This window comes from Schistosoma haematobium, chromosome ZW (assembly GCF_000699445.3).
Source record: "Schistosoma haematobium chromosome ZW, whole genome shotgun sequence".
In the NCBI taxonomy this organism is placed as follows: Eukaryota; Metazoa; Platyhelminthes; class Trematoda; order Strigeidida; family Schistosomatidae; genus Schistosoma; species Schistosoma haematobium.
The window spans coordinates 885,346-911,989 of NC_067195.1; the positions used below are offsets into that span (position 1 = coordinate 885,346).

Consider the following 26,644-nt stretch of genomic DNA (forward strand, 5'->3'; position numbering starts at 1 on the left):
CCATGGTAGCCGGTGACCAACAATAGGTTCATACGCCATTTGTTCCTTGAGGATCCTGTAGCCCATGTGCACCATTGGTTTGAAATGAATGTTTTCCAACGCCCGTTGGTTGACTCTCCGTGTTCACCAACCTGGTTAAAGCGCCGGACATTCGATTTTCGTCCTCTCAATTTCGGAAACAACAATAGTGCCACGAGAAGGCAGTGAGAAGGACTTCTCTGGCAGAGACTATATACACGTGGCCATGTGAGGGCGTTTGGAGAGGGAGAGCTGACTCTCCCCACTCTCGGCCGTATTTGGGGGTTCACGTAATGACTAGAAAATTTTTTCACTTACTAGTTAAGATTGTAATAGTTCTGTGTCAAATTCCATCGGAAGTTTTTTATACAGTAAATGATTATATAAAATTATCTTTTTTTGTTTCCTGCAGTTGATTTTTATGATGAATAATCATCAATTTATATTTCCAGTAGTCGATTCATATTTATCACTATCTCCAATGTGTTTAAGCTTTTCATAGAGGTAATTATCTCCTCCACCCCGAAAATGCCCTGGTATGGCCGAGAGTGGGGAGAGTCCTCTCTCACACTCGAAATGCTCTCACATGACCACGTGCATACAACCACTGCCAGAGAAGTCCTACTCACTGCCTTCTCGCGGCTGTTTACGAAATTGAGAGGACGAAAAGCGAATATCCAGCACTTTAACTGGGTTGATGGATGCTTTGTTTGAAGGGAATACGAATTCACCTAGTCTGCGAACGGAACAAAGACTCTGTGGCCAAAGATCAATAAGCTAGCTATTCTGATGCGTCCCAGCCCCGCTACCTAAAGAGAAAAGTCCAAATTCGAAACGGGGAAATATATTCCGCAAGCAGCCAGAAGCGCGAGCAATCCCAACATAACAATGGACACGGAGAGTCCACCTAGGGGAGTTGGAAAACCCTGATTTCAAACCAATGGTGCACATGAGCTCCAGTATCCTGAAGGAACAAATGGCGTATGAACTATTTCTTGGTCACCGGCCACCATGGAACTGCGTCTCCTGACGTTGCTTCACTGCCTCATGGATCAGACGTTTAAGTCGAAGGCTCCGGATGTGGCTCCCTAAGAAAACCACCTGCTTCGGTCTTGGCGCTCAGTCAGTATCACAACCCACACACAAATCAAATGACTTATGTGGCGCCTATGTATTCGGTGCCCATTTGTACCAATATTTATGTGGTCAAATAAATAACTTATCGTCCCATACCAGATCACTTGGTTTAAATTTCCTTGTTTTTTTGTCAATGTATTGCACCAATTTAAATGGAATATTGTAATTGTACATTTAAAAGTTATATATTATCTAATCAAATATATACTGCAAGAATATTTGGCAGATTATAGTGTGGAATATATCTGAGTTTTACCAATTTCTGTTAAAGATCCTTTTACTGATTTTGCATTGTGTATAATAAGCATAATCCCATTAGGTGACAACATAAAATGTAGTATTTGTGAAACCGTTGAGCATAAATCGAAGAATGTTTACGGTGACCTTTATATGTGCCAAATATAAGGTAATGCATCATGATCTATCTGCACCAACGCTTAGTTTAGGATTAATGTAATGGAGTGGTTGAGTATGTAGAAAGTTCTGCATATCTAGGAAGATTCGGTGTCATTTAGTAATCTGCTTATTCATAATCAACTTAGGACTTGATATATATTCCATTCTAGGTTGCAAATCTACAGTCCCAGTGAGGTGTTTAGGTTTTCATCAATGAGCATAGAAGGTATGAGTAGACCACAAATACACTAGATGTCTTTGTTAAGTAATAAATTACTTGATGAGATTGTGAATCTTCATCGACTGAGATGGTTGGGCCACGTGTTGCATATGCCTGAACATAAATTACCATGACGCACAATGCTAACTGGTGTTGGAGACGGTTGGAAGAAAGTTAGGGACAGTCAAATCAAAACGTGGCAGTCCTTGAAGTCACTAACTTCTAGTTTGAGCCATGTTGGTAGATGCAGACTACTTGGTTGGGTTCCGCGTGACTATCGTTACCAATGGTTGGAGACTGTTGGTGACATGGCTCAGAATCGATCACAATGGCGTAGGTGTATACACTCTTTGTCTTCCCTTAAACTATGAGATTAAAATCGCCTCATATCTTTCTTTCTACGAACTAATTCCTTCTTCCTGTACAATATCCTTATACACAATCTTACTTTTGTACAATACTACCATTGAAGTGACTACTTCTATGAAGTTGGTGTTGATCTTGTTTTGCTAATGAGGTATGGCAACTTGGGCCGATGCACATATGTACCTGGTCCTACATTGTGCCTAACTGCGTGAAAGTTGGCTAAATGTGGTGAAACCATCTAGTGAGCAGAGTTGAATTGTGGTGGAAAGTATTAAGGGTTAAAAGTACACATAACTATAGCGACCAATAACAGTTTACCTCAAACAACTGTTGTTGATTTCTCTCGAAATCTTGTCACGGATTCAGAAAGCTCGGTTAGAGTTAACCAGCTTAACTCACTTATGGCGTAGTCGAGGTTTCCGTCTCCCAACCAAGTAGCGTGTGTATTCAGAATTCTGCTCTGTTCCACTTTAGAGTTGTGAAACACGGTCAATGAAAGTAGATATTCGTAGGTTCTTGAGCATAGATGTCTTCGAAGAATTGCTCGAGTGTCGTGGAATGACTGAATGAGAGATACTGAGGTTAGGCATAAGGTAGTTGGTAAGTCGCTCGATGAGGCAGTGAATATGTATTACGTATGTCCATCTACTGACTACCTCAACGCACAATGATGGTTAGTATAGTAGATCGGAAAGCTAGGAGAGGCCAAACCAAAACGTGACATCAGTCCATGAGGTCATTGACTGAAGGCGCGAGTAGGTATGTGAATGGTATTTGATTGAAGTCCGCGACTTGTGGCCGTTGAAATCACCGAGAATCGTTCACAGATCAATCCATTCTTTATCTTCCTGTTGAGTTGCAGTACTACTTCATACATACCTTTTAACTCGGTCCTTTCAAACCACCTTCCCAAGATATAGTTTTTCTTATCATTGCTACTACATCGTTCCGATTTCTTTATTTTCATTTCATCGTGCTAACCAATATGGCAACTTGGTTAATGCACATCTGTGTCATTCTCTATGTTGATGTCTACTTTAAACATCCATCACTTTGATTCAGTTTGATCTTGGTGTGCCTGCATCCAGTTAATTGCGAATCAATGGAAATTGTATTCTTATATGATTGTTACACAAGATCATCTCATTACTATTCGGTACATGTGTCCAACTCTCGTTTTTGACTAACTAACTATACCCACTTCATAAGTAGATGAAGTGTTAAATGTCATGTTTTACTTGTCTTGTGGTGTATGCTACTTATGTCTGTCGACATAAGTAAGATATAACACCAGTCGGAAGTGGAAGACTTGACAGAAGTCTTCGAAGAGAACGGAAACGGAATTAGAAAGGAATTGTGAGTCGGAAGAATCATACAGAATGTAAAAGACAAATGACGGAAATTTGCAATTGAAGTATTCAATGGATGGTTCTCATATTTTACCGAGATACTCTATCCCCACTTGTATTCTTGTTCACAACAGTTTTGGCTAGTTGTTATTCCTAGACTTTCATATGACAGTCTAAAGTACGAGTTTGAAAAGAATGCCTGTAAATAAAGCAAAGTGGTTAATTACCTTATAAATTCTAAGCAATGAGAATTGGACAATTAATTAGTTTGTGAATTGAAGTGATGGATATTATACATTACAAATTTCATTACATTACTTCCTTCTCGATATCCTATACTAATCCAATAAGATAGGAAGAACCTGAGGATGAACCAATCAAAACATGAAATCGGTCCATAGAACAATTTATTTGATCAAAGCTAAAGTTATCATGGTGTTGAATGTCATCCGTTGAAAAGTAACTGAAATGGTTCCTGACCGTTGTTGCTACTTTGACGTTGTGGCCGGACGGAGGTTGATTATGAATACAGTGGTCTTGAGTGCTGTTAGAGGTATGCGGGCGGTTATCACTTCCCGGTTGCCCACACCGTGGAAGGGTTTTTCTGGAGGTACCTGAAGAGGAAATTGGACAAGAGGTGGTCTTAGTGACCTGAGAGCGTGACCGCAGTACCCAAGGGACAATTGCTGGAGGTAAGCGACACACGACCTTTTATGAGTGATTTTTGTGTTAGCCCCGTACTTGTTGAGACCTTACCGCGTGGTGGTCGGGCTTGCCTATCGTGATGAAGCAACCGAGCTATACTGGCTGCAACAACCGTTCCTCAACGTCCTACCATGTCAGACAGGTCGGTTGGAGAGCGGTAAGACTAAAAGCAACAAACCCAAGGTCCGAAGGCGAAGTCGTGCTGCTGACTGTGCAGAGGTGTGACAGCAGTAAGGTGTTTCCTCCAGACAACCAGCATGACAGCGATGCTGCCTTCTCACAAGGAGGAGTGGGGGGTTAGAAAAGGTCGACCCTAAAAATGCACACTTCGCTTTATCCCATGGATGTCCTTCCGGCGGTAAGGTCTCAAGAAGTACGGAGCTAACACAAAAATTACTCATGAAAAGGTCGTGTGTGACCGACCTCAAGCAGTTGTCCCTTTGGCACTGCGGTCACGTTCTCAGGTCACTAAGACCACATCTAATCCAATTTCTTTTTCAAGTACCTCCAGAAGAACCCTTCCACGATGTGGGCAACCGGGAAGTGATAACCGCCCTCATACCTCTAACAGCACTCAAGACTGACTGAACTGAAATGGTTAAATAAATGATGATAATAATAATTCTTGTTTGTTTTAATAAATTAGTGTACTTATCGATTTTATTTCTTACTAATTAACTGACTTTATGTATAGTAACGAAATACTTTTCTATGATTGAAGTTTAAAACAATAAACAATATAAGTCAGTCAGTAACAACGTAGAACTTCGTACGTACGTACATCAATTCGAGTTGCCATACCACATTAGCACAGAGATGCAGTTGTCGATTCAAATCCCATAGTGGTAGAGGTAGTAAAAGTATAAACAGTAATCAGAAAGATTAGGGTTTGAAGATGTTATTTAAAGAGTATAATCCACTGAAATAAATTTGGAAAGAGAGAAAAAGAGACAAGGAGGATTCAGGAGATTAGAATTTGTGAGAACACAAAGAGTGGATGCACCTGCACCATTGCAAACGATTTTCAGCCATGTCATTCAGTGTCTCTAACCATCGGTTGCTATCATCTCGTGGTCCCCAACCAGGTAGTCTACACCTACCAACATGACTCAGTCCACTTGTCAGTGACTTCATGGACTTGTGCCATACAACTTATTCAAATTATATTCATATTCATTAGAAAACTATTTGTCATTTAATAACTTTGGTTTATTTATTAACACATTGATTATATATTGACCAAGTTAATCATTACACATTGTGAATCATTTCATTTCACATAGGAATTATACATCTAAGAGTATTATTCATAAATATGACCATTACATTCCGATTTAGAAGACATCCATGCCTCAATTTCTTCAATAGTCCGTGGAACGTCTGTTAACAATTCATAACCAGTTTCAGTGACAATAATATTATCTTCAATTCTTACCTAGAAACAATTGAAATATCAAATAATAAAGGTGTCTAGAATCAAATTACACTATTTCAATATAACAAAATATTTACAAAGGCTTAAATGACAACGTCACGTAGCATATTGATTCGATGGGGAAAATTTTCATTACTTTTATTAAAGTGATGTTTTACCAGAAGTGAAAAGGTTTATCTATATTAAAAGTATATTAGAAGATAAGAAACATACACGGATCACTGACTATCATAGGAAACAAAATGCTGGTGTGTTGTTCTACCTTAAGAAAATTCGACCAACACTAGACAAACATGATATCCATCTAAGCAGTTCAGTTTTATGGGAGGTCAGTCGTGGTTAAATGTGACCACAGACGATATAGGTTAGGATATCAGAGTGCAGTACATTCTACTGATAAGTGAAGACTATCATGAAACGTATACCAAGCCTAACACCCTGACAATGAACGTATATAGTCGCATCGACTTAGTCAAGTCAAGAGCGGTTTGATTACAGGAAACACTAGCTGACGATACGGTTATGTCGTAATGCTGAATGGTGATACTAATAAATTACTTACAATACTGAACTCCCCGAATTCAAATTTCGGACGGCAGAAATATCGCCCAACCACTGGAGCGCATATGCACCATTGGTTTGGAATCAGGGTTTTCCAACTCTCCTACGTGAAACTGCATATCCACCAACCTGTTTAAACCGCCGGATATTCGATTTTCGTCCTCTGAATTTCATAAACAACAGTAATGCCGCGAGAAGGCTGTCGTTGTATGCACGTGGCCACTTGAGAAGTGTTGGTAGAACAAACGCAATTATGAAAGCAGTTTCTATCAAATATCAAGCATTTCAATGAGGCCTATGAATATTCCAAGGACAATTATTGATGGAAACATAACTATATAAGTTCTGTTGTACTTTATGATAGGTGACTCACCGTCTAAATGATTACTGATAATCTAAATTTAAGAAATAAAAACGATAAGATGTAAACATAGGAGTTGGAAATCCGAAGTCCGAGGTATGTTATAAACAATGGAAACAGAAGTGTAATCCCATTAGAAATCGGACGTTTTCTTTGAAGGGGATAAGAATGAAATGTCCTAAATTTTGCGAAACCAACGTCTTATCACCTTAGTCCGTATATTTATTAGGAGGTGTTGTATAAGTCAAAGGTCTGAAATTAAGACAGATTAATTTAAACGTTAAAAAAAACATTCTTCAACCAATTACTTACACCACCAAATTTTCTAAATCTTTCAATTTGGCCTCTATCAATAAATTTACTTAATATATCCGACGATAAGGCTTGATTCAATAAGCGTTCAATGAAATAACATCCTGGTTCAACTGTCATTACCATATTGGTTTGTAATAGTCGAGCTGTACGTAGATTTTTTAAACCTGGCTGTGAACTTCGAGATGGAGTATCCTAGGCCGAAAAAAACATAACAAAGTATGTAGTACGTATGGCATGATTTTTTTTAAACAAAGCATGATTAAGATTATAACAGAAATTAGAAATTTTGATAATTTATGTTCCTGTGAGGGTGGTCTACGCGTGAACTCGAGAAAGCTGTAAGAAGCTCAGAGAGAGAGCCGAAGATATTCCATCCAATCACCTTTTGGCAGAATATTCTAGAATCTCTACGTGTAGCTTCCCAATCGGACAATGCTAATAACCCTCTGTATGCGGATTGCATAGCTATAATGATGATTTCGTTTTTACTAAAAACTATAAATACCTGACAGTTTTGTACTATAATTTGACACTGTTTGGAATAACATTCCTTTCACTTGTCTTCTGTCTTCTCATTTGCGACTTGGAAGGGTTCTAGAATTCAAATGCTCAAGTTATACGCGGCATATCAAGAATATAAGCTCTAGATATAACAGTTCCCAACAATTATATCACGGGAATAGAATTTTTTTAAATATACAAAGTGAATGTGTAAGAATAGTACTGTAATAGAATTGATTCAGCTCAATGTGACAGTCACTTGAACTGGCACTGATATCCATATCAGAATAAAAACTGAAACCTTCCATTTCATGTCATTTGGTATTACTGATTATGTATCTGATTATAGCCAGAGTCAATAAAGAAGAACTTGACACTGTGTCAAATAGATTTGTATAATATCAGATAAATCATATAAGAACCAAAATAACACTCGTATTTCTTTTTTGCACTAGTGAGATGCTAATTTGCTTAGAATAAACAATGAATCATTTATTGGCTTATACTATGCAACTGCACTATACTAGATAGATATCAAGGCTAGCAATTATCCTACCAGAGGCTTCAATACAACTACTCAACTTAAGAATACATGATTCTGCTAACTAGTACGTGTGTTAGCCAACAAACAACACTCAAGTAAATATATATATGTAGGTAAAGATATACAATGCTATAGAATCAAAATCTTCATGGTTACACATAACACATTTAGTATATTTTGTGTCCAGTATTTTCAGTCATTTCTCAATGTATGTAACAGATAGCAAGGCACATATTCAAGCGAAATGTTCATTTTAAACCTTAAATCCTATCATATTTGTGTTCTCATACAAAACATAGACTGTAGTAACATTGGACATGTTTATAACATATAGTTGACATAAAATCTTTATTGCAAAAGCAAATACAAGTAGTACACAGCGTTCACCTACTAGATGAATGGAAAAATGACTGAAAGTGCTGGGTATGACATACTTAATAATGCTGTAGATAACTAACTGGACTCAAAAAAAAATCCTTACATTTAAATAACCTCCAACATCATGTACATCGCATCCAAGTAGATGGCCTAATCCATGTGGCATAAATATAGCACCCAGTCTTGATTTCATCATTTCATTAATATCACCCAGAAGTAGACCACCTTCTCTTAGATGAGTAAGAATTTCTCGTTCAGCTAATTGATGAAGTTGAACCCAATCAGCACCTGGTTTAATTTCATTTAACACGGCACTGGAAATGTTATATATTTAGAAGAATTAAATTGACGGAATCAACAAATAAGTATATGTCAGGATGGGTTTTGTGGAGATTTTTAGAAATTTCACTGGTTGAAATCATGAGTCATTTGAAGGTCCTGGGTTCGAATCTCGCGGGGTGCGGGATCGTGGATGCACACTGCTGAGGAGTCCCATACTAGGACGAAACGGCCATCCAGTGCTTCCAGGTTTTCGATGGTGGTCTAGCTTCAATTGACTCATGATTTCAATAAGTATATGTTCCAGTTTCAACAGTCATATTGTTTAAAATTAAGTGACTGTTCGCTATGCAAAGAGGAAGATATAGTTGACAAAAAGTCTCACAACTGAAAGTAAAAACACTAGTAACTAGTTTTGAAATACATTTTCTGAAATTCTGGTGAAAAATAGTGACTAGTAGATTCTTCCAACCTACTCCTACACCGTAAAACATCGCACCTCGGGGCGTCTACTATGTTTAGGTAAGATGATAGTGAACAATAATATCAACTATTGGGTTCCGGACAAGCTTATTAGAATCGTAAGTGTATGTATAACAGAAGATTCCCAAGAGCAAGCAAACTACAACTATAGAGTGTTATCTTTCTCCGATTTTAAGCTTTCGTCAATTATGCATAGAAAGTAATTTCAAAATTGAACTAATCTTCTAAAACTAAGTAATTTATAGGAAAGAAAATAATTGAAATTACCGTGATGCACATAGTACAGCATTGTAAATTAACTTTTGATCATCAGTAAATCGGCCATTCACAGGAAATGAACAAGTAATATCTGAAGAGTAGCAATAATATTCACCACCCATATCAAATAAACACATTTCACCATCCAGAATTTGATGTTCATTCGGTTTACCTGCATGACCATAATGGAGTACAGCACAATCACATCCTCTAAAATAAAGTTTTTTTAAAAAAGAAGAAGATAAACTGCGGTGTAGTTGAAATAACACTCAACTTTCTCCCTTACACACATAAGACGCCCCCAAATGCCTTGGTACGGCCGAGAGTGGAGAGAGTCGGCTCTCCCTCTCCAAATGCTCTCACATGGCCACGCGTATATAGCCTCTGCCAGGCAAGTCCTACTCACTGCCTTTTCGTGGCAGGGGTGTTGTTTACGAAAATGAGGACGAAAAGCGAATGTCCGGCGCTTTAACCAGGTTGGTGGACATGAAGAGTTAACCAACGGGAGTTGAAAAACCCTGATTCCAAACTAATGGTGCACATGGGTTACAGTATCCTCAAAGAACAAATGGCGTATGAACCAATCGTTGGTCACTGGCTACCATAGGACTGCATCTCCTCACGATGCTCCACTACCTTGTGGATCAGACCTTCAGGTCGAAGGCTCCGGCCGTGGCCCCCTGAGAAAACCACCTGCTTCGGTTTGGGCACCCGGGCAGTATCACAGCCCTCACACATATCGAATGAGATTTGTGTGGCGTATATGTATTTGGTGCCTCTTTGTACCAACATCTATGTTTTAAAATAAATAAATAAAATACCCTGAACGAATATCTACACTAGATACCTTCCCAGTGTCTATTCTGCAGGACTTCAACACAATTCAGATCAAGAACACGTAGCTGGCTTGACTAGAACACAAGTATATTTTCACGCCAACAATCATAATTTGTACTTTTCACTTATTATGTAATCGTCTTCATTGTTATCATTGACTCATAATCTGCCTTGATTGGTTTAATAATTTTGTATATGCATATAAATATTACAGTATATTAGAAGTAAAGCCTGATGAAGACCTAATCGAAAACAATATTGTTCGCTTATATATGTTGTTCCAAATCACAATTGTAATAATAAGGGTAGGAAAATATATAACTCATATAACGCCTGTCAAACTTTTTACCAGTCTGACTTGGCAAATAACCAATCATTATTTTACTTGCCCATACATCAGTAGGACCGTTGATAATTTATATAGATCAAATCAAGTGAATATCAACTGTGGGATGCAGATACATCCAGCTGACGAGTCACAAATAGGACGAAACGCGCGTCGTCGATTCCATTGGTAGCCACTATCCATTTTCGCTTAGAATGCTTGTAAATTAAGGCAATACGCACAGTATGTACATATGCCAATAACAGACTGATCAATTGTAATCCTAAGTATCAATGGGAACATTCAAGTAAACAGTACCAAGTGAATAGAAATGAAATTATTGTAAAAATTAGAAAAGCTTTTATGTAAGCTTAATACCATTGATTGGCTTTCAAAGAGATCTTTCGTTAGATGCTTGACCATCTGGGCTACCTGTTCCTGCCATCTAGATATTTCAACAAGTTATCTATTTTTGTTTGTTTTAATATATGTCATTATGTTTATTAATCGCATGACCTATTCTGCTATGTTTCTGAAAAGTGTACAACCTTTCGTTGTCAAAGTTACAAAACTCAATAAGAGACAATTTGGTTGCTGGCAATGTACAACGAAAAGAATGTACATTATTCAGTTGTTCATTCACTGAAGTGCTAACATCTAACTGGCGATCACTCAATATTTATGCAAAACCGACCAAGATGAAAGAAACGGAAACTTGTTGAGACGTTTTTAACTACTCGTAATACTAGTTTAGTAGTATGAAATTTTATAAGAAATATTAAATAGCTGTATGGTTACAGTTAAATTATAGAAAGTAAGGTACTATGCTATTTGAAACACGTTAACAACAGATATTTACGATTATTTTTGAAAAGATTCTCTTCTCTCAATCCTGCACAAATTCTAGGTACAGAGTTTTCTGTCAATTACATCCGATCATCTAACTTTCAAATAAAGTGTACACGATCTCGAGTCATTCAGAAGGTTAGTAGACACATGATCTGATCAGCACTAAGGACTCGACGCATAAAACATTGTTTCTGAACTAGTGAACGATTGGGATAAGGAACAGATAAACTTAATCGCTCAATAAAGACAAAATACACAACGAAATGAATTACTTACGTAGCTGCAATACATGTATAGCTCATATGACGCATACCACCATGGAAGTAGCAATAATGTCTGAAAATACTTTCTGCCTGATATTGATACATTCCCGGTTTAATTGAACGCATTAAGTGACGATGTGCAGCACTACTTATACGATTTGTGTAACGAATGACATCCAACTCCATATCAGTTTTGATAAGGCGACTGAAAAATGTCAGTAAAATAGTAGAAGGTACGGGGTCAATCTGAACACTGTTATGCCAATAAGTTTAGTGAACAAGAGTTGTTTGGTAAAAACACTGGACTATGAATAACTCGGCTAACTCGGCAATAACAACCTTAACGGAGATTCAAAATTGATCAAGAAGAGGGATAGAATAAGTTTCTTTGAAGCGGTAATGATAGTGTAATCATCAAAAGGACGAAATCCCAAAAAATTAGGATGCCTAATACACATAGTATTTTTCCCAGTTAGTCACAACGTAAAACCTGTACGTATGTATATCGGTTCAATTTGCTATATCCGATTAGCACAGAGAGATGAGGTTGTCAGACCAAATCCCGGAATACTAGAAGTAGTAACAGTATCAATGGTAATAGAAAATATTAGGTATCGAAGATACAACTCAGAAAGAATATATAAATTAGTGAAATAAAAACGAAAAAGTTATGAGAAATTCAGAATCTCAGGATTTGGGGCAAGACAAAGAATAAATGCACTTGAGCCATTACAAACTATTTTGAGCCATGTCATTCAGTCTCTGACTATTGGTTACGATAACCACACGGACCCCAACCAGGTAGTTTGTACCTGTCTGCATGATTAAGTACATCTTTAGTGACTAACTACATTCAACTGAGAGCCCCACTACATTATTTGGTTATCATAATCCTAGAATTAATGGACCAATAATAATAGATAGAATATTCAAAAACTTTTATGATAAGAATACCTAGAATCAATATTATCAGTACGATTTGTATATTAGTATGGTTTATTACTGATAGTGTTTAGTTTTTTCAACGGATAGATCACAGGTCAGAAACCCAATGTAACTACTTCATATAGGGTATACGAGTAGTAACCATTGGTCTTCATGCCTGCGGTATGCCGTGAAGTCACATACGTGTGTTTTTAGTTTATAAGGCTGTGAATCATAATTGATTAAGGTGGTCGAAATGCATTACATATGTCTAACTATCACGTAACTCGAAACGTAATATTGGTTGGTATACAAGTAGGCTATAAGAAAATTTGAGGTAAGTAAACTAAGAATTAGGATCAGCCCGTAGAGTTTAGTAACTTTGGCCTAATATGTTAGTAGGTAGAATACTTGATTTGAGTTGGGACGATCAGTGGTTAGAAATGTTGGACAATATGGTTCGGAATCAGTAGAAATGTTATAGAAAATATTCTTTACTTACACCTTTTCATAATCATAGATATATTATTTTTTATTTTATTTTAACACATAGATATTGGTACAAGGAGGCACTAAATACATATGCGCCACAGAAATCTTATTTGATATATGTGAGGGCTGTGATACTGCCCGGGTGTCCAAACCTAAACAGGTGGTTTTCTCAGGGGGCCACACCCGGAGCCTTCGACCTGAAGGTCTGATCCACAAGGTAGTGGAGCATCGTGAGGAGATGCAGTTCCATGGAAGCCGGTGACCAACGATTGGTTCATACGCCATTTGTTCCTTGAGGATACTGTAACCCATGTGCACCATTAGTTTGGGATCCGGTTAAAGCGCCGGACATTCGCTTTTCGTCCTCTCAATTTCGTAAATAACAGCCCCGGCACGAAAAGGCAGTGAGTAGGACTTGCCTGGCAGAGGCTATATACGCGTGGCCATGTGAGAGCATTTGGAGAGGGAGAGCGGACTCCCCTCACTCTCGGCTGTATCAGGGCATTTGGGGAATATGAATCGATCTCAATTGTGGAATCGTTGAAAATCATAGATATAACTGTTGATTTAACTCCTTTGCTGCTCATCTACCTACCAGTTTAAAGGATATAAATATGATCACCATAGTAAACAAACTGATAGTATAAACAGACACATTACTTAGTGAGAGATCATTTCCGATATTCTTAGATAAAGTGATGAGAAGATGTAATTGACTGGAAAAACTTTATTACAAATCTGACTATATATTTGCTTGTCAGGTTACTTTTTTATGTGCTAAGGAAAAAAATTAAATAATTGAATAAAACGATAATCAAAAATAAAAGTGTATGAGCATAGAACTTCTATGAAGTTCTCAGAATTAAGCATTGTGGAGGGACCAATGAACGTAAAGGATAAGAATATATTGTTTCTACACAAATAAACTATGCTTAAATTTTATAATGGCCAGAGCCTCTGCAAACCACAGATCTACATCCCTAATAGTCTTAAAGAAATACATTCAAACAGTTTGTTTACTTCAGGGTGCAATAAAGTCATTTCATTCCTAGTTCGATTGGTCTTGTCACTTATATATTAGAGATAACTACCGTTCAACCATTTTCATGTGTATATCACTGCTTTTCTCATTTCCATGAAATAATCCTAATGATACCTTACCATCTTATTAAATCATGTGATACTATTATCTACACAATCATAATGACTATGATATAAAATTACCTTAACTATGCAAATGATCTTACTTCAGTGATGACAGCTCATCATTTTGTCGAGTGTCTTCTTCTTCTTCTTCACCTTCCGTTCCTATTTGACTTCCCAATTTTACTAATGATGAATGTTGTAAGTACATAAGTCATAATTAGAACAATCTACAGTATTTTTGCTTTATTATCACTAACTAATTATTTCATCAACTTTTCCATTCGTTTGTCAAAACAGATGAATTCCGGATAACAGTGAAATCCAGGATGTGTGTTTTGTTTTTCTTGGAATTTATATATGCTAAACATCAGTTGAGATGGCTGGGACACGTATTACGTATGCTCAATCACCGACTGCCCCGAGGTGCGATGTTTTACGGTGTAGGAGTAGGTTGGAAGAAAGCTAAGGGCGACCAGATCAAAACATGGCACAAATATATGAAGTCACTGACAAGTGGACTAGTGAATGGCTCTTTATTGATGAAATTAATGTATTTTTCAAGTGAACTCGGCTGGCTCAGTCGGTAGAGCATGAAACTCATAATCTTAAGGTCGTGGGGTTTGAGCACCACATCGGGCGTAGTCCAGTGAGACAATGGACCGTGTCTGCTAGTTGCCAACTTTTGATATCACCGGATAAGTATTAGTGAGGTTAGACGCAGCGTATTAGGGAATGGTGATAAATCAATCGATCAGGTTCTCAATCTTCGTCGATTGCGATGGTTGGGCCACGTGTTATGTATGCCTGAACACCGACTATCACGACGCGCAATGCTGACTAGTGTTGGAGAGGGATGGAGGAAAGTTAGGGAAGGCCAAACCAAAACGTGGCGTCAGTTCTGGAAGTCACTAACTTCTAGTTTGAGCCATGTTGATAGATGCAGACTACTTGCTTGGGGTTCGCGTGACTATCGTAACCAATAGTTGGGGACTATGGGTGACATGGCTCAGAATCGATCTCTGTCTTCCCTTAAACTATAAGATTAAAATCGCCTCATATCTTACTTTCTACCAACTAACTTTTTTCCTGTACTATATTCTCATACCCGGTCCTTCTTTTATACATTACTACCATTGAAGTAACTACTATGAATTCAGTGTTCATCTTGTTGTGCTAATGGCAACTTGGACCGATGCATATATATGCCTGGTCCTACATTGTAGTTGAGTGATTTTTCAAGTGCAAATACACAAATTTATTAAGATATAACAACAGATATTATTATTATTATTATAACGCTGTGACCCTATGTTTGTTTTCCTTGCATACTGAACTATGAACAGACCTACACTTTATATACACAGTTATAGATAATGAAAATACATTGAGAAACTATGAAATCAATTCTGATCAAAGTTTATGATTGATGATGTACAAACTCTAAAGTATATACATAAAGCTTTTATAGATTGATACAAGGCTAAGTTCATAATTACTCTTGGTGGTAAGATATTTTAGGCTTTTTTTTTAATAAGAGATTCAGAATGTTCATGTACTTAATAAGTAGTATAAAGGTCAATGAAACCATCAAAAATAAGATTTAACTTTGTATATTAAGGATAAACTAATTACAATCATCTTTTAACTTCGTTTCAACGTTCTTTTCTTTCTTCTGCAAATGAAAGTTAGATATTATACAATATAAACTAGCAAGTTAGAAGTCTGTGAGATTATCGTAACCAATAGTTGAAAATATTGGAAGATATAGTTTAAAACTAGTCATAATACTCTGGCTATTTGTTCTGATAATTTCACATGATTGTATGAATTTGGTTTGATAATTTAAACCGATACGGATAAGTACCATATGATACATTCCCTGTAGCGACCTGATATCAACGAGATTTGGTTGCTTACAGTTGAAAAGAATCGACAAATTATTTATGTTGGTAACTTCTAGTTCCTTATTATTAAGCAGAAAAAAAAAGCTATGAAATTATTACTAATAACTTACATGTTGATAACGTGAACAAGTTTTAAGCATTCTATAATATTTTTCAGGCTGACTTCATGAGTCAATCTAATCTACAACACCATTGAAAACTTGGAAGCACTAGACGACCGTTTCGCCCTAGTATAGTACTCCTCGGTAGTGCGCATCCACAATCCCACACGCACCACTCGAATCCAGGACTTTCGGTCTCGCGTGCAACCGCTTAATCTCTAAACCACTGTTAACGTCTGACTTCCAACAATCCATGATCTTGCACAACCCTTCATCGATTGTCTGAAGTGGATAACTGTCTCAAATTCAGCACAGATTGGACTCCGCTGTTCACGGCTTCTCACTAGAACTCCAGGAAATCTATCTTGAAGCTATTCACTAGTGAGCACACGATTATTATCAATTTTGAGGAGTTGTGGAAATAAGAATCATATATCCAAGTTCATAAGATCAAAAACAATGCTTATCATCATGATTTCATTCAATATTCATGATAACAACTTACTAATTCTGACTAAAGTCATTGTCAAAATCATGAAATATTTACAGTCAGAAAGTTTGGCTAACTAATTCATTTAGCTTAAAGGTAAAAAACTAGACAGAAAAGGAAATAGTACATATAACTAGTCTTAAATAAGACAAATATAATAATAATAATAATAATAATAATAATAATAAACGATTGGTCACATACCATGATACAATTTCATGATGAAGAATATCTCTGTTCACTTGGAATCTACAAGAAAAAGAACATCACAAGCACTTGATCAAATAATTTCTAAACACAGTCTACACATTAAACATATTGAAACGTATTGAGATGTGCAGTATATAACATAAGCAGGTGCACCCAGCTGACGAGTCCCAGATAGAACGAAACGCGCGTCCTGGATTCCACTGCTAGCCACTATCCATCCTTGCTTAATAAGCAGTTGTGTTATAATAAGTAAAATTAAATTTTGGCTTAATGATTTAAAAATTAACGAACTTTACATAACAAGATTTGAAAGTTTCAGAGTCCTAATTCTTTACAGTCTGACTGCACTACTGAAGAGTTGTATACTAGGAGGAAACAATTATTTAACACTTTGATTTATAATGATTTTCCGGCTGAAATTCATCTGTAACATAAGAACGATCCTACAAGACAACAATAATAGTTACAATCTTCAGTAGTACGAAATAACTGCCTGGAAAGTCCTACTGACTGCCTTCTCACGAAAGGGGTGTTATTCACGAGATTGAGAGGACGAAAAGCGAATGTCCAGCGCTCTAACCGGGTTGGTGGACATGGAGATTCCACCTAGGGGAGTTGGAAAACCCTGAATACAAACCAATGGTGCACATGGGTTACAGTATCCTCAAGGAACAAATGGCGTATGAACCAATCGTTGGTCACCGGCTTCCATGGAACTGCATCTCCTCACGATGCTCCACTACCTTGTGGATCAGACCTTCAGGTCGAAGGCTCCGGGTGTGGCCCCCTGAGAAAACCACCTGCTTCGGTTTGGGCACCCGGGCAGTATCACAGCCCTCACACATATCAAATAAGATTTCTGTGGCGTATATGTATTTGGTGCCCCTTTGTCCCAATATTTATATGCTCAAATAAATAAATAAACAACGAAATAACTCAGTTACTTAATTAAATGAAAAAACATTTGGATAAAGCGAATAAAAAGATCCGAGAAAGTTTTTTGATTTTGTACACAGTGAAATTGTTGTACGGGACTAACGTTGTAAAAGTTGGAACTGGTTTTATAATTATTATTGTTATATATATACTTACTGTATAATTACTAAGTAACTGAATGACTATACACACATATATATATTGAAAGTAGAGATGGTTGGTGGCTAGCACTGGAATACAGGACGCGCGTTTCGTCCCAGTTTGGACTCTTCAGACGGATGGGCCTGCATCCCAGAGTTGACGTTCGCCCCAGGGCTCGAACACAGTACCTTTAACTTCGAACGACAACGAGGCAATATCAAGGCGATCCGTACAGGATGCATATATGCCAAAAAGAGACTAATCGATTCCGAGCTTAAACATTAATGGGAAGATCCAAACAACTAATACAAATAAATGTATATATTCTGTTTATCAAAAGCTTTTGTTTAATCCATTAACTATTATTATACTATATTCCATTTCTAATTTGTTGTCAGTTTATTACTTAAAGCTTGCCCCATTAATGACCACCTTCAGCTCGTTTATGTATGGTCATTATTCCTTGTTTTATGGTGTGATGAAGTCCAGTATGCATGTATATAAGCCTAAGTACGCTTGGAATACATATAAGGTAGAAACCGGCTGCTAACTTTTCGAGCTCAAGACAGGGACCTAGGGAGAAGCCTCCTTATAACAAACCAACAGGAACTTTGCTGCGAGGGCTCAAGATCAACGGTGCTAGTCTAGCGTATAATTGATCAAGTCTGTGACAGTAGACCATAGAAGAAATAATACAACAAAAACACTTAAGAATTATTTATAGAGAAAAGATAGGAGAATGGGGTAAAGCATTTGCAACCTTGTGAGCAAGAATTCTCTACGCAAAAACCTCTATTCTTGAAAAACTAATTAATTAGACTTACCTTTCAATCCCATAAAATTTAGCTTCTGGAGTAGGACGATGACTGTCTGTGTTTACACCACACTGTTATGATATTGATTCAAGACAAATTTTCAAGAATTGGAAAACAGAAAAAGGTCGAGTTCCAATTATTTTCAAAATATAAAGGTATTGATTTCCTACTAGATTTGAACAAGTATAGAAGTAGTAGTATACTTGGTATGTGGTATAGGACTAGGATTCAGAAAACGCGTTTCATCTTACTTGGGACTCGTCAGCTGGGTGTTGATATTTAAACTAGGACTCGAACCCAATGTTTAACTTGCAACTAAAGACTATATCGAGGCCATTCACTCAGGATGCAAATACATTAATAAAGACTGGCCAATTGCAGTCCTAAACATTAATAACCCTGAAATCGCAAACAATTACTAAGTATAGAAGTAGGCTGGGAAAAGGTAACTTGGCTACAGTGACTAATATTAGACCTGGGTCATATAGAAGACTATTGTCTTTGTAAATGGGACTCGAGAACAGGACTTCTTCAATGAACAAACTGACAACTATTGAGGATGATTTTCAATGGAATTCATATAAGCCGATGTTTACAAATAGAATATACCATGAATGAGTGTATTATGATTAAGAATTAGGGTTAAGTTGACCTAAATTGATACTTATGAAGCGAATTGTAAATTCAGCTAAGAAATGAATGAGGATTAGGCATAATCAACAAGAAATTCAATCAAGTGAAAGAAATATAAGAAAACAAATAAATGGATTCAGTACCAAACAGAAACAAAATCAGTATTACTTACTAAGGTTAGCAAAAGCGTAGCATTCCATAAGCTCAAATATGAAGCAATCTAAAAGTAAAATGTGCATAAGTCAATAGAGTATATATTATTAGATTATTCAGATAACTGTTTATTTGCAGCATAGAAGAAATAGTACAATACAACCATCCACTTATGCATCATAATAATGGGGTTTTTTTCGCAAATCATAACTACTATTTTCTGTAGTACTATGTGATGTATTGAAATGATCAGAAAGTCACATGATTTCTCTCGAAGTTACATTGTAGGTCAAATACAGCAGTGCCCACTCAATACTTGGGATTAAATGGTTGGTGAGAAGTTGTGTAGCGTAGCGTGGTAAAGTTGCAGTCGTTCTATATCTTCTAAATATTATTTTATATACTCCATTATTCAATCTAATATGTTCCATTTGAACTGTACCAACCACGTTTAGAAATTGCTGGTAAAGCTTTAGTCAGTGAAACCCATTTCGAATGTGTGCCCCATCCGTTTGAAGTAGAAAGATCAAACGATTGACTAAAAACTTCATTTTAGATATTTTTAACAACCCTCTATTTTTCGGACCGAGTACCTGTGGTATTGTCTCAGACTATGTAGCTCGACGATCCGGGTTCGAATCCTACAGGGAATATCAGTGTCTTGGAGACTGATCGTACCTTTCACTGAGAAGTAACAACTAGCAAGAAACCTAGGTTCAGAGTTTACTGCCGACTACTTACAACCAATTAACATGCTAAAACTATGTTTCATAAACAAGTATTACAATATACACTTGATCACTAGATGGCGAAAAACTAGATTTGCAGATAAACTCGAGGTGCTGAATAGGTTTATGTACGAGTATATTGGAGAGAACTTCAAAATACCCTAAAACGACACACCATTTCGTTTATAAAGATACGAATAGTAGATTACGATTGTGTGAATTGAAAATTGTAGTTTTCCATTACTGTGATAATACAAGGTTAGAGTTGAATACTTCCGGACACTGGATGAAATCATAAAATCAATAGTAATGGCGTAATTGTATTAATTCCTGATACTTACTTAAATCTTAACCACTGTATAATTCTATATCTCTGTGTTTTTGTTAATTCATATCTATATTATCTATTTACAAGTCTGCTTCGGCCGTTTTGTACTTGACAACAAAGTTCATGATGGAAATATCTGTTTCATCTTATTTTGGCAGTGACTTGTCAGTTGGATTTACTTACAGAACAATGTATCGACAACCTTTCTGATAGTTGTAACTCAAAACTGTTAAGTACCAAGGTTTTATATAACATACTATTAAGTTGTACAGAATCCAACTCTTGTTCAAAAGATAATAATTGCTATTTGGATACCTATGGTAATAAGAAGTACTCTAATTAACGTGCTAAGAATTCCCGGAAAAGTACAATTTAAGGCAGATAGAACTAGTTGAACACGAATAAACGTATTTTATATGTAATTTTTAACCAGAGGGCAATCAGATACAAAAGAATCATTAGTTTGTACATATACCACAGTCGCTACAGCTTAAATGGGAATCCAAATTTTCGTAATCGATTATACTTCTCCTTAGATTCATCATTTATCTCTTTGGATGTATACTGGATAAACTTTGTATGGTCTAGAATGCACTCATTAGTTTTAGAATTAACAACAGAATCACCTAAGTCATTGTAACGTATTTGGTTGTTGTGACTGGTTCGCAAACCATAGATTTATCAACCACTTTTAGCAGACCTTTCGTAGCTTGTGGAAAACCAGTTATTGTACGAAGATTTTCTTGTTTAAGCGATTTCATGATTGTTTATTTTGCATACGGTCTGGTGATTCCGCACTGAAGAACTTTATCTCCTCTCCTCTCCGGGTCTTTGAATTTTGCAGCAGTAACAAAATTGATCTGTTTTCAAGATCTTGACATTTCTTTCTTGAGCATCAAAATAAGAGGGCTTCGAAATTGTGCGTAATTCTTGGCACTTCGATTCCATAGTTAACAAGTTATCAAGCTTTTCATCAGAACTGTCTTTATTGGTCAATAAGCAAAACTGACTTTGAGGTATTATCAAATGTTCTAGACCCAGGATAGACGGTTCACAGTCAGTGATGAGGAATTCACAATTTAGGATTTAAGATTTGCCGCCCCTAATCAGTAAATTACAACATCGAAGAATAGGAAGTTTATGACCAGTAATACTCAAAATAAACTTTGGTAGGCATAATTATAACGTAGGGATTTAATAACATCAACTTTCCAACTGACATGATAGATTTGATACTACCAGTGTCAACAATAAAATCGTGAAAAGCACCACTGGACAAATATGATCGTTTTTGAATATGAAGTGAATTACTGGAAGTTGTAAATAAGGATAGTATATGATTATTAGAATCACCAAAATTAATAGAATCCGAACTACAAAGTTTAGTATTACTTGCGGCAACATGAACAGTAGCTTTACAGACCGATTTGATGTGTCCCATTTTATCATACTTAAAGAATTCGGTATGACGAAGGATGCATGAATTACGTGAAGTTTACCACAGGATAAGCACTTCCCATTCCTGTACTCAACTCTGTAACCTGCTTCGAAATTCTTTGCTGAATCAATTTTCATATTTCCACGAGAATGGAAACTATTATTAAATAAACGCGAGTTAGAGCGACCCGCAACCTGTTTCTGTAGTTCTAGTATAGAGTCTACAACTTTCTGATCATTTATTCGCATCATTTTATGAGACTTTGACCACTTTCTTCTTTCAAAGCTAGCACACTTAACATGATTAATTAGTAACCCCTTGAGAGATCCATATGACAATGAAAATGGTTTCTCTAGAAAAGCCAGATTCTTTAGCAGGCTATAAGCTTCTTTGTCAATGAACGTCAAGAAATCAGCTGTGAATTTATTAGCTTTGACATATTTTCTAGTAACGCACCACATTCCGAACCGATCCATGTAGTCTTTAAAGTCATCCTCACTTAAATTAATATCCAAATGTCTAAGATTCGACTCAATTGTAACCCCAACATGATGATTAGAAGTGTTTGAACTAGTGTGATGACTAAGAATGCCCGAAATAGTGCAATTTAAGGCAGGTATAACTAGATGACCACAACTGGACATATATTTGAAATTTGTAGTAAGCGCCCAACCAAGTACAAAGGAATTATCAGTTGGTAAAAATACCACAATATCACATTTTTAATAAAAACTAGGTTACCTAAGCAATATGAACTAAGTTCTTCGTTGTTCTACTCACTTTTATAGATAATCTTGAATAATTCGTTTTAATTCACAGTAAATGAATTTATCTTGATCGATATCCTTTACAATGAATAACACTAAGTGATTTTAGCTAGACATCTATTTACTTCTAATATGGAACTCATCCAAGGCATAATGGGTACCCACTAAATCCCCATAGATGGAGTCCAGTAAACATCGGGTCTCGTTTAGTAAGTGCATTTTGCCTATAGATTATATAGTTTATATTACAAACTTGAGTCAATCTGCCAAAGTCGGTCTGTGATGTGAATTAAAAATTAAACATAAATCTCTTATGTTAATGAAAATTTCTTAAAAATAATTCTGCAAAACATTTTCCAGCAAGATTACCTCATCTGTATAGTGAGTTTCATCTACATTGTATTTTTTTGAAAATTGTTCAAGCGAAGCTAATTCACCGTCGTATATAGTAGCTTCTTCTGGTATTTTTGGGATAAAAAGTGTAGAACGTCCAGTAGCCACTTCAATTGTCCCATAACAATCTGGTTCGAGAACACCGAAAGTCCAATGGAAGAATGATTCCTATTTCGAATTAAATAAAAATACATGAATTATGACCATAACTTACGCTTAGATTAATAATAACAATAATAATAATAATAATAATAATAACAAGAAGAAGAAGAAGAGAACAAACGTTGATACTCCTTTGTGGAAATACGATAATAATTTCCTCTAGAATGTGTTTTTGCAGTTTTCATTGTGTAAGCTGGAATATTTCCACAGGTTGAGAGGCCATATTTCACCACAAAGATCACCTTGCTAATATTTCATTGTCTCATCTTTTATATAAGTTTTCCAGGATTAACACCAAACTGTATACACTGACATAAGCAATGATGGATAGTGGCTAGCAGTGAAATCCAGGACGCGCGTTTCGTCCCATTTGGGACTCGTCACCTGGATGTATCTGCATCTCGGAGTTGATGTTCACTTTGGGACTCGAACCCAGTACCGTTCGCTTCAAACGCCATCGCGTTATCCACTTAGCTACTGAGTCCTGATAACCGAAAGGAAGCGAATCCTGGATTCCACTGCTAGCCACTATCCATCTTTGCTTATGATCTTTGTAAATTAAGGCAATATAGAGGCAATACACACAGTATGCACATATGCCAATAATTGATTGATCAACTTCAGTCCTAAACATCAATGGGAAGATTCAAGTAAAACAATACCAAGTGAATTAAACTTCACCCGACTGCACAATCAAGTGGCTATCTGGACGTATTCGATATTATATAAAAAAAATAATCAAAGTAGAGGAAAACTTTCAAGTGATGTTGACCAACGGTGAATAGTCTATTCGACTATTCACGTTCGTTAGTGATGTATTTCCAAGCGATAGCTATTCCTTCAGTATATATATATGCAGAAAGTTGACGATATTATTCTTCCTAGACTGTGAAAGCCTGATGCTCTCCTAAACTATGTTTTAAGTGTTACTACCAGGGGTGAAATTATAAATGCCATAAAATCCAACAAATGATCCATACTTTGGTTCTACCTAAATGCAATTTTTTATTAGAGGACCAATGAACGGTATATCACTTATAATTGAAGTTGGACGAAAACCTGTTACAGTCTAGTTTAAGCAAATGAACCTCTGATATCTTCGTTTAACAACTGACTTTAAAAAATAGGTTATTAACAAGGTTTCCATTTTACTTCAGCTAAAATGTCTAGTTTGAAATTGACGCCGCTGACAGACATGTATCTTGATAATAGTAGTGATTTCATTCTTTATTCCAAACCAAACCCAACAGTCCTAAATAAAGAACAAATAACTGACGAGAAGACTTGGAAAGAAAATGTACTCATTACGCTAGCCCTTTACTTTGACTGATAGAGAATGAAATCAATTATTTCAAAGTAATTGCTTTGAGTCTCACGAAGAACTAATATTCCTTCGGAATAATATACCAGTGTATAGGGTCTGTTAACTAAGTCTTAGTCTAATTACAGATCAGTATATATATATATAGATAGATAGATATAGATTTGTGTCTACCCACAGTTTTACTTATAAATGTCGATATACTAATTTTTATCATTTGGACGATATTTGACAGCTAGTTACACAGTAAATATACCTACATAACTTCTAGATAATTAGTTGTAAAATAGTACTTTGCTCTATCCACCGTAGTGGTTGAGGTGGAACTCGAACCTGTGATTTAGTGACTGAAAGTCGAATACTTTAACCACTAAACTCTTAGACTATGCAATAGCACATAAATCAATAGCTTATAAAATCATGAACACAATAACTACTCTACATACATGTACAGTCCTTAGTCATGGTTAACTTCGTAATCATAATAACCACGTGGTAATAAGTGTACCTGAATTGTCAACTTTCATTGAAGCAAAGGAGATTGTGCTCTAAGCAGGAAAAACATTATAATCATTCTATGCCCAAAATTAGATGAAATATGTGGGATTATGAGAATAAATGTCTCAGTCACAAATCCTACGCATGCATTTTTAAAAATCATATGAAATGGACCTACCTGACGAAATACATTGGCAGCATCCGAATCTCCCAGAAAGGTATCAGTGCCACCCTGTAGCACAACAAACACACCAGAAAGGTTGTGTGTGAGAGATTTGCTAGTATCAAGCGAAGATATTTTGTCCCGAATGCGATTGCAAAGACGCTGACGATTGGCTACATGCAACTGCATCGGAACGGCAAGACATTTACCCAACTGAAAAATAGGAGCTGTTCGACTTACAGCACCTGAAGCCATCTTAAAAAGTAAACAAATTATGTTGCTTGTTGAAAGAAAATGAAAGCAAAAAAACGCTTTCTCAATGAAATGTTTATTTACACAAAGTACAGATGTTAGTTGTTTTTAAGCATATCCGACAAATCTGAAGAATCGTACTTAAGACGCATCCGATATATATGACTCATAAGAGCTGACCTAGTAAAAGAAAAGTTAAAAGTCACTGGTAATGTAGAGGTACCTATCGTTTTGATTGACTACTCCTAATCGAAGTAGCCATTCATCCGTCATCAGACGTAAACACATCCCTTAAAGAAAGAAATGTCAGCGCTAGACGAAATAGTTACCATTAATCCTGTTTGTTTCAAACAGTTCAGAGTATTTTGCACCGACTGGACTGGCATATTTATGTAACCATTTGACAACATCTTCAGGAGTCCAATTTAGTACATGTCTATTTTTCTTTGCCTAAAAACAAAATCTCGTCAACTAGGTTCACGTACAGTCATAGAAGTGTGGTATTTAGAAGCCAAAAAACCGAGATGAAATCAAGCAGATGGTTCATCACAGCGCCGAATTATTAGTTTCATCTAAATAGAATTCATCAATTAGGCAAAATGTAGGATAAAATATCAGCATAATATAAACCAGTTAAGCAAACGAATCCTCAGGAAGTTGAAGAAGATTTATACTAGTGCTCACATCATATAGCCTATAATACAATAGAGTTGTATAATCACTCAGAATTATTGATAGCAGATCGAATATTCATATTGTTCCCACAAAACACTGAGCATAAGATTGGTGCTTAAAAACAACAACTAATAATAGTTGTTGTTATATACATAACACTCAGAAGCAAGTAATTCGACAAACAATACAATGAACCCACTTGCGTAACGCATGCAGTCAAATATGTCTTCAGTCTTCAGTCTTCAGTAATAAGGATAGGAGGTCTGTCGACCTATATTAATCCTTGCAGTTTGTAATACTGTGGAGGTCCAATCTCGTTTTGAATATATTAACAGACGGTGCTAATATTACGTGTTCCGGTAGGGAATTCCAGTAATTCACTACTCGGTGCGAG

The 26,644-nt window shown here is 36.4% G+C and overlaps 1 protein-coding gene across 3 annotated transcripts; it reads right to left on the bottom strand.

Annotated features, from left to right (window-relative positions):
• Positions 1 to 4,801: 4,801 nt before the first annotated feature.
• On the bottom strand, positions 4,802 to 26,644 carry MS3_00002548 (uncharacterized protein). 3 transcript variants are annotated; one of them, XM_051210142.1, is made up of 14 exons: positions 26,450 to 26,644; positions 26,061 to 26,147; positions 25,905 to 26,025; positions 25,799 to 25,865; positions 25,339 to 25,755; positions 23,156 to 23,347; positions 19,545 to 19,592; positions 18,749 to 18,810; positions 16,842 to 16,886; positions 11,594 to 11,785; positions 9,316 to 9,516; positions 8,390 to 8,600; positions 6,861 to 7,055; positions 4,802 to 5,626 (listed from the first exon to the last, which is right to left on the bottom strand). In XM_051210142.1, exons 5-14 carry the CDS (start codon positions 25,576 to 25,578, stop codon positions 5,495 to 5,497), a joined length of 1,518 nt encoding a protein of 505 aa, XP_051070106.1. In that variant the 5' UTR covers positions 25,579 to 25,755; positions 25,799 to 25,865; positions 25,905 to 26,025; positions 26,061 to 26,147; positions 26,450 to 26,644; the 3' UTR covers positions 4,802 to 5,494. The 3 variants fall into 3 exon arrangements, with proteins under 3 accessions (XP_051070106.1, XP_051070108.1, XP_051070107.1); XM_051210144.1 differs by lacking the exons at positions 4,802 to 5,626; positions 6,861 to 7,055; positions 8,390 to 8,600; positions 9,316 to 9,516 and having other exon boundaries at positions 11,177 to 11,785; positions 19,545 to 21,891; positions 26,061 to 26,644; XM_051210143.1 differs by lacking the exons at positions 4,802 to 5,626; positions 6,861 to 7,055; positions 8,390 to 8,600; positions 9,316 to 9,516; positions 18,749 to 18,810 and having other exon boundaries at positions 11,177 to 11,785; positions 19,545 to 21,683; positions 26,061 to 26,644.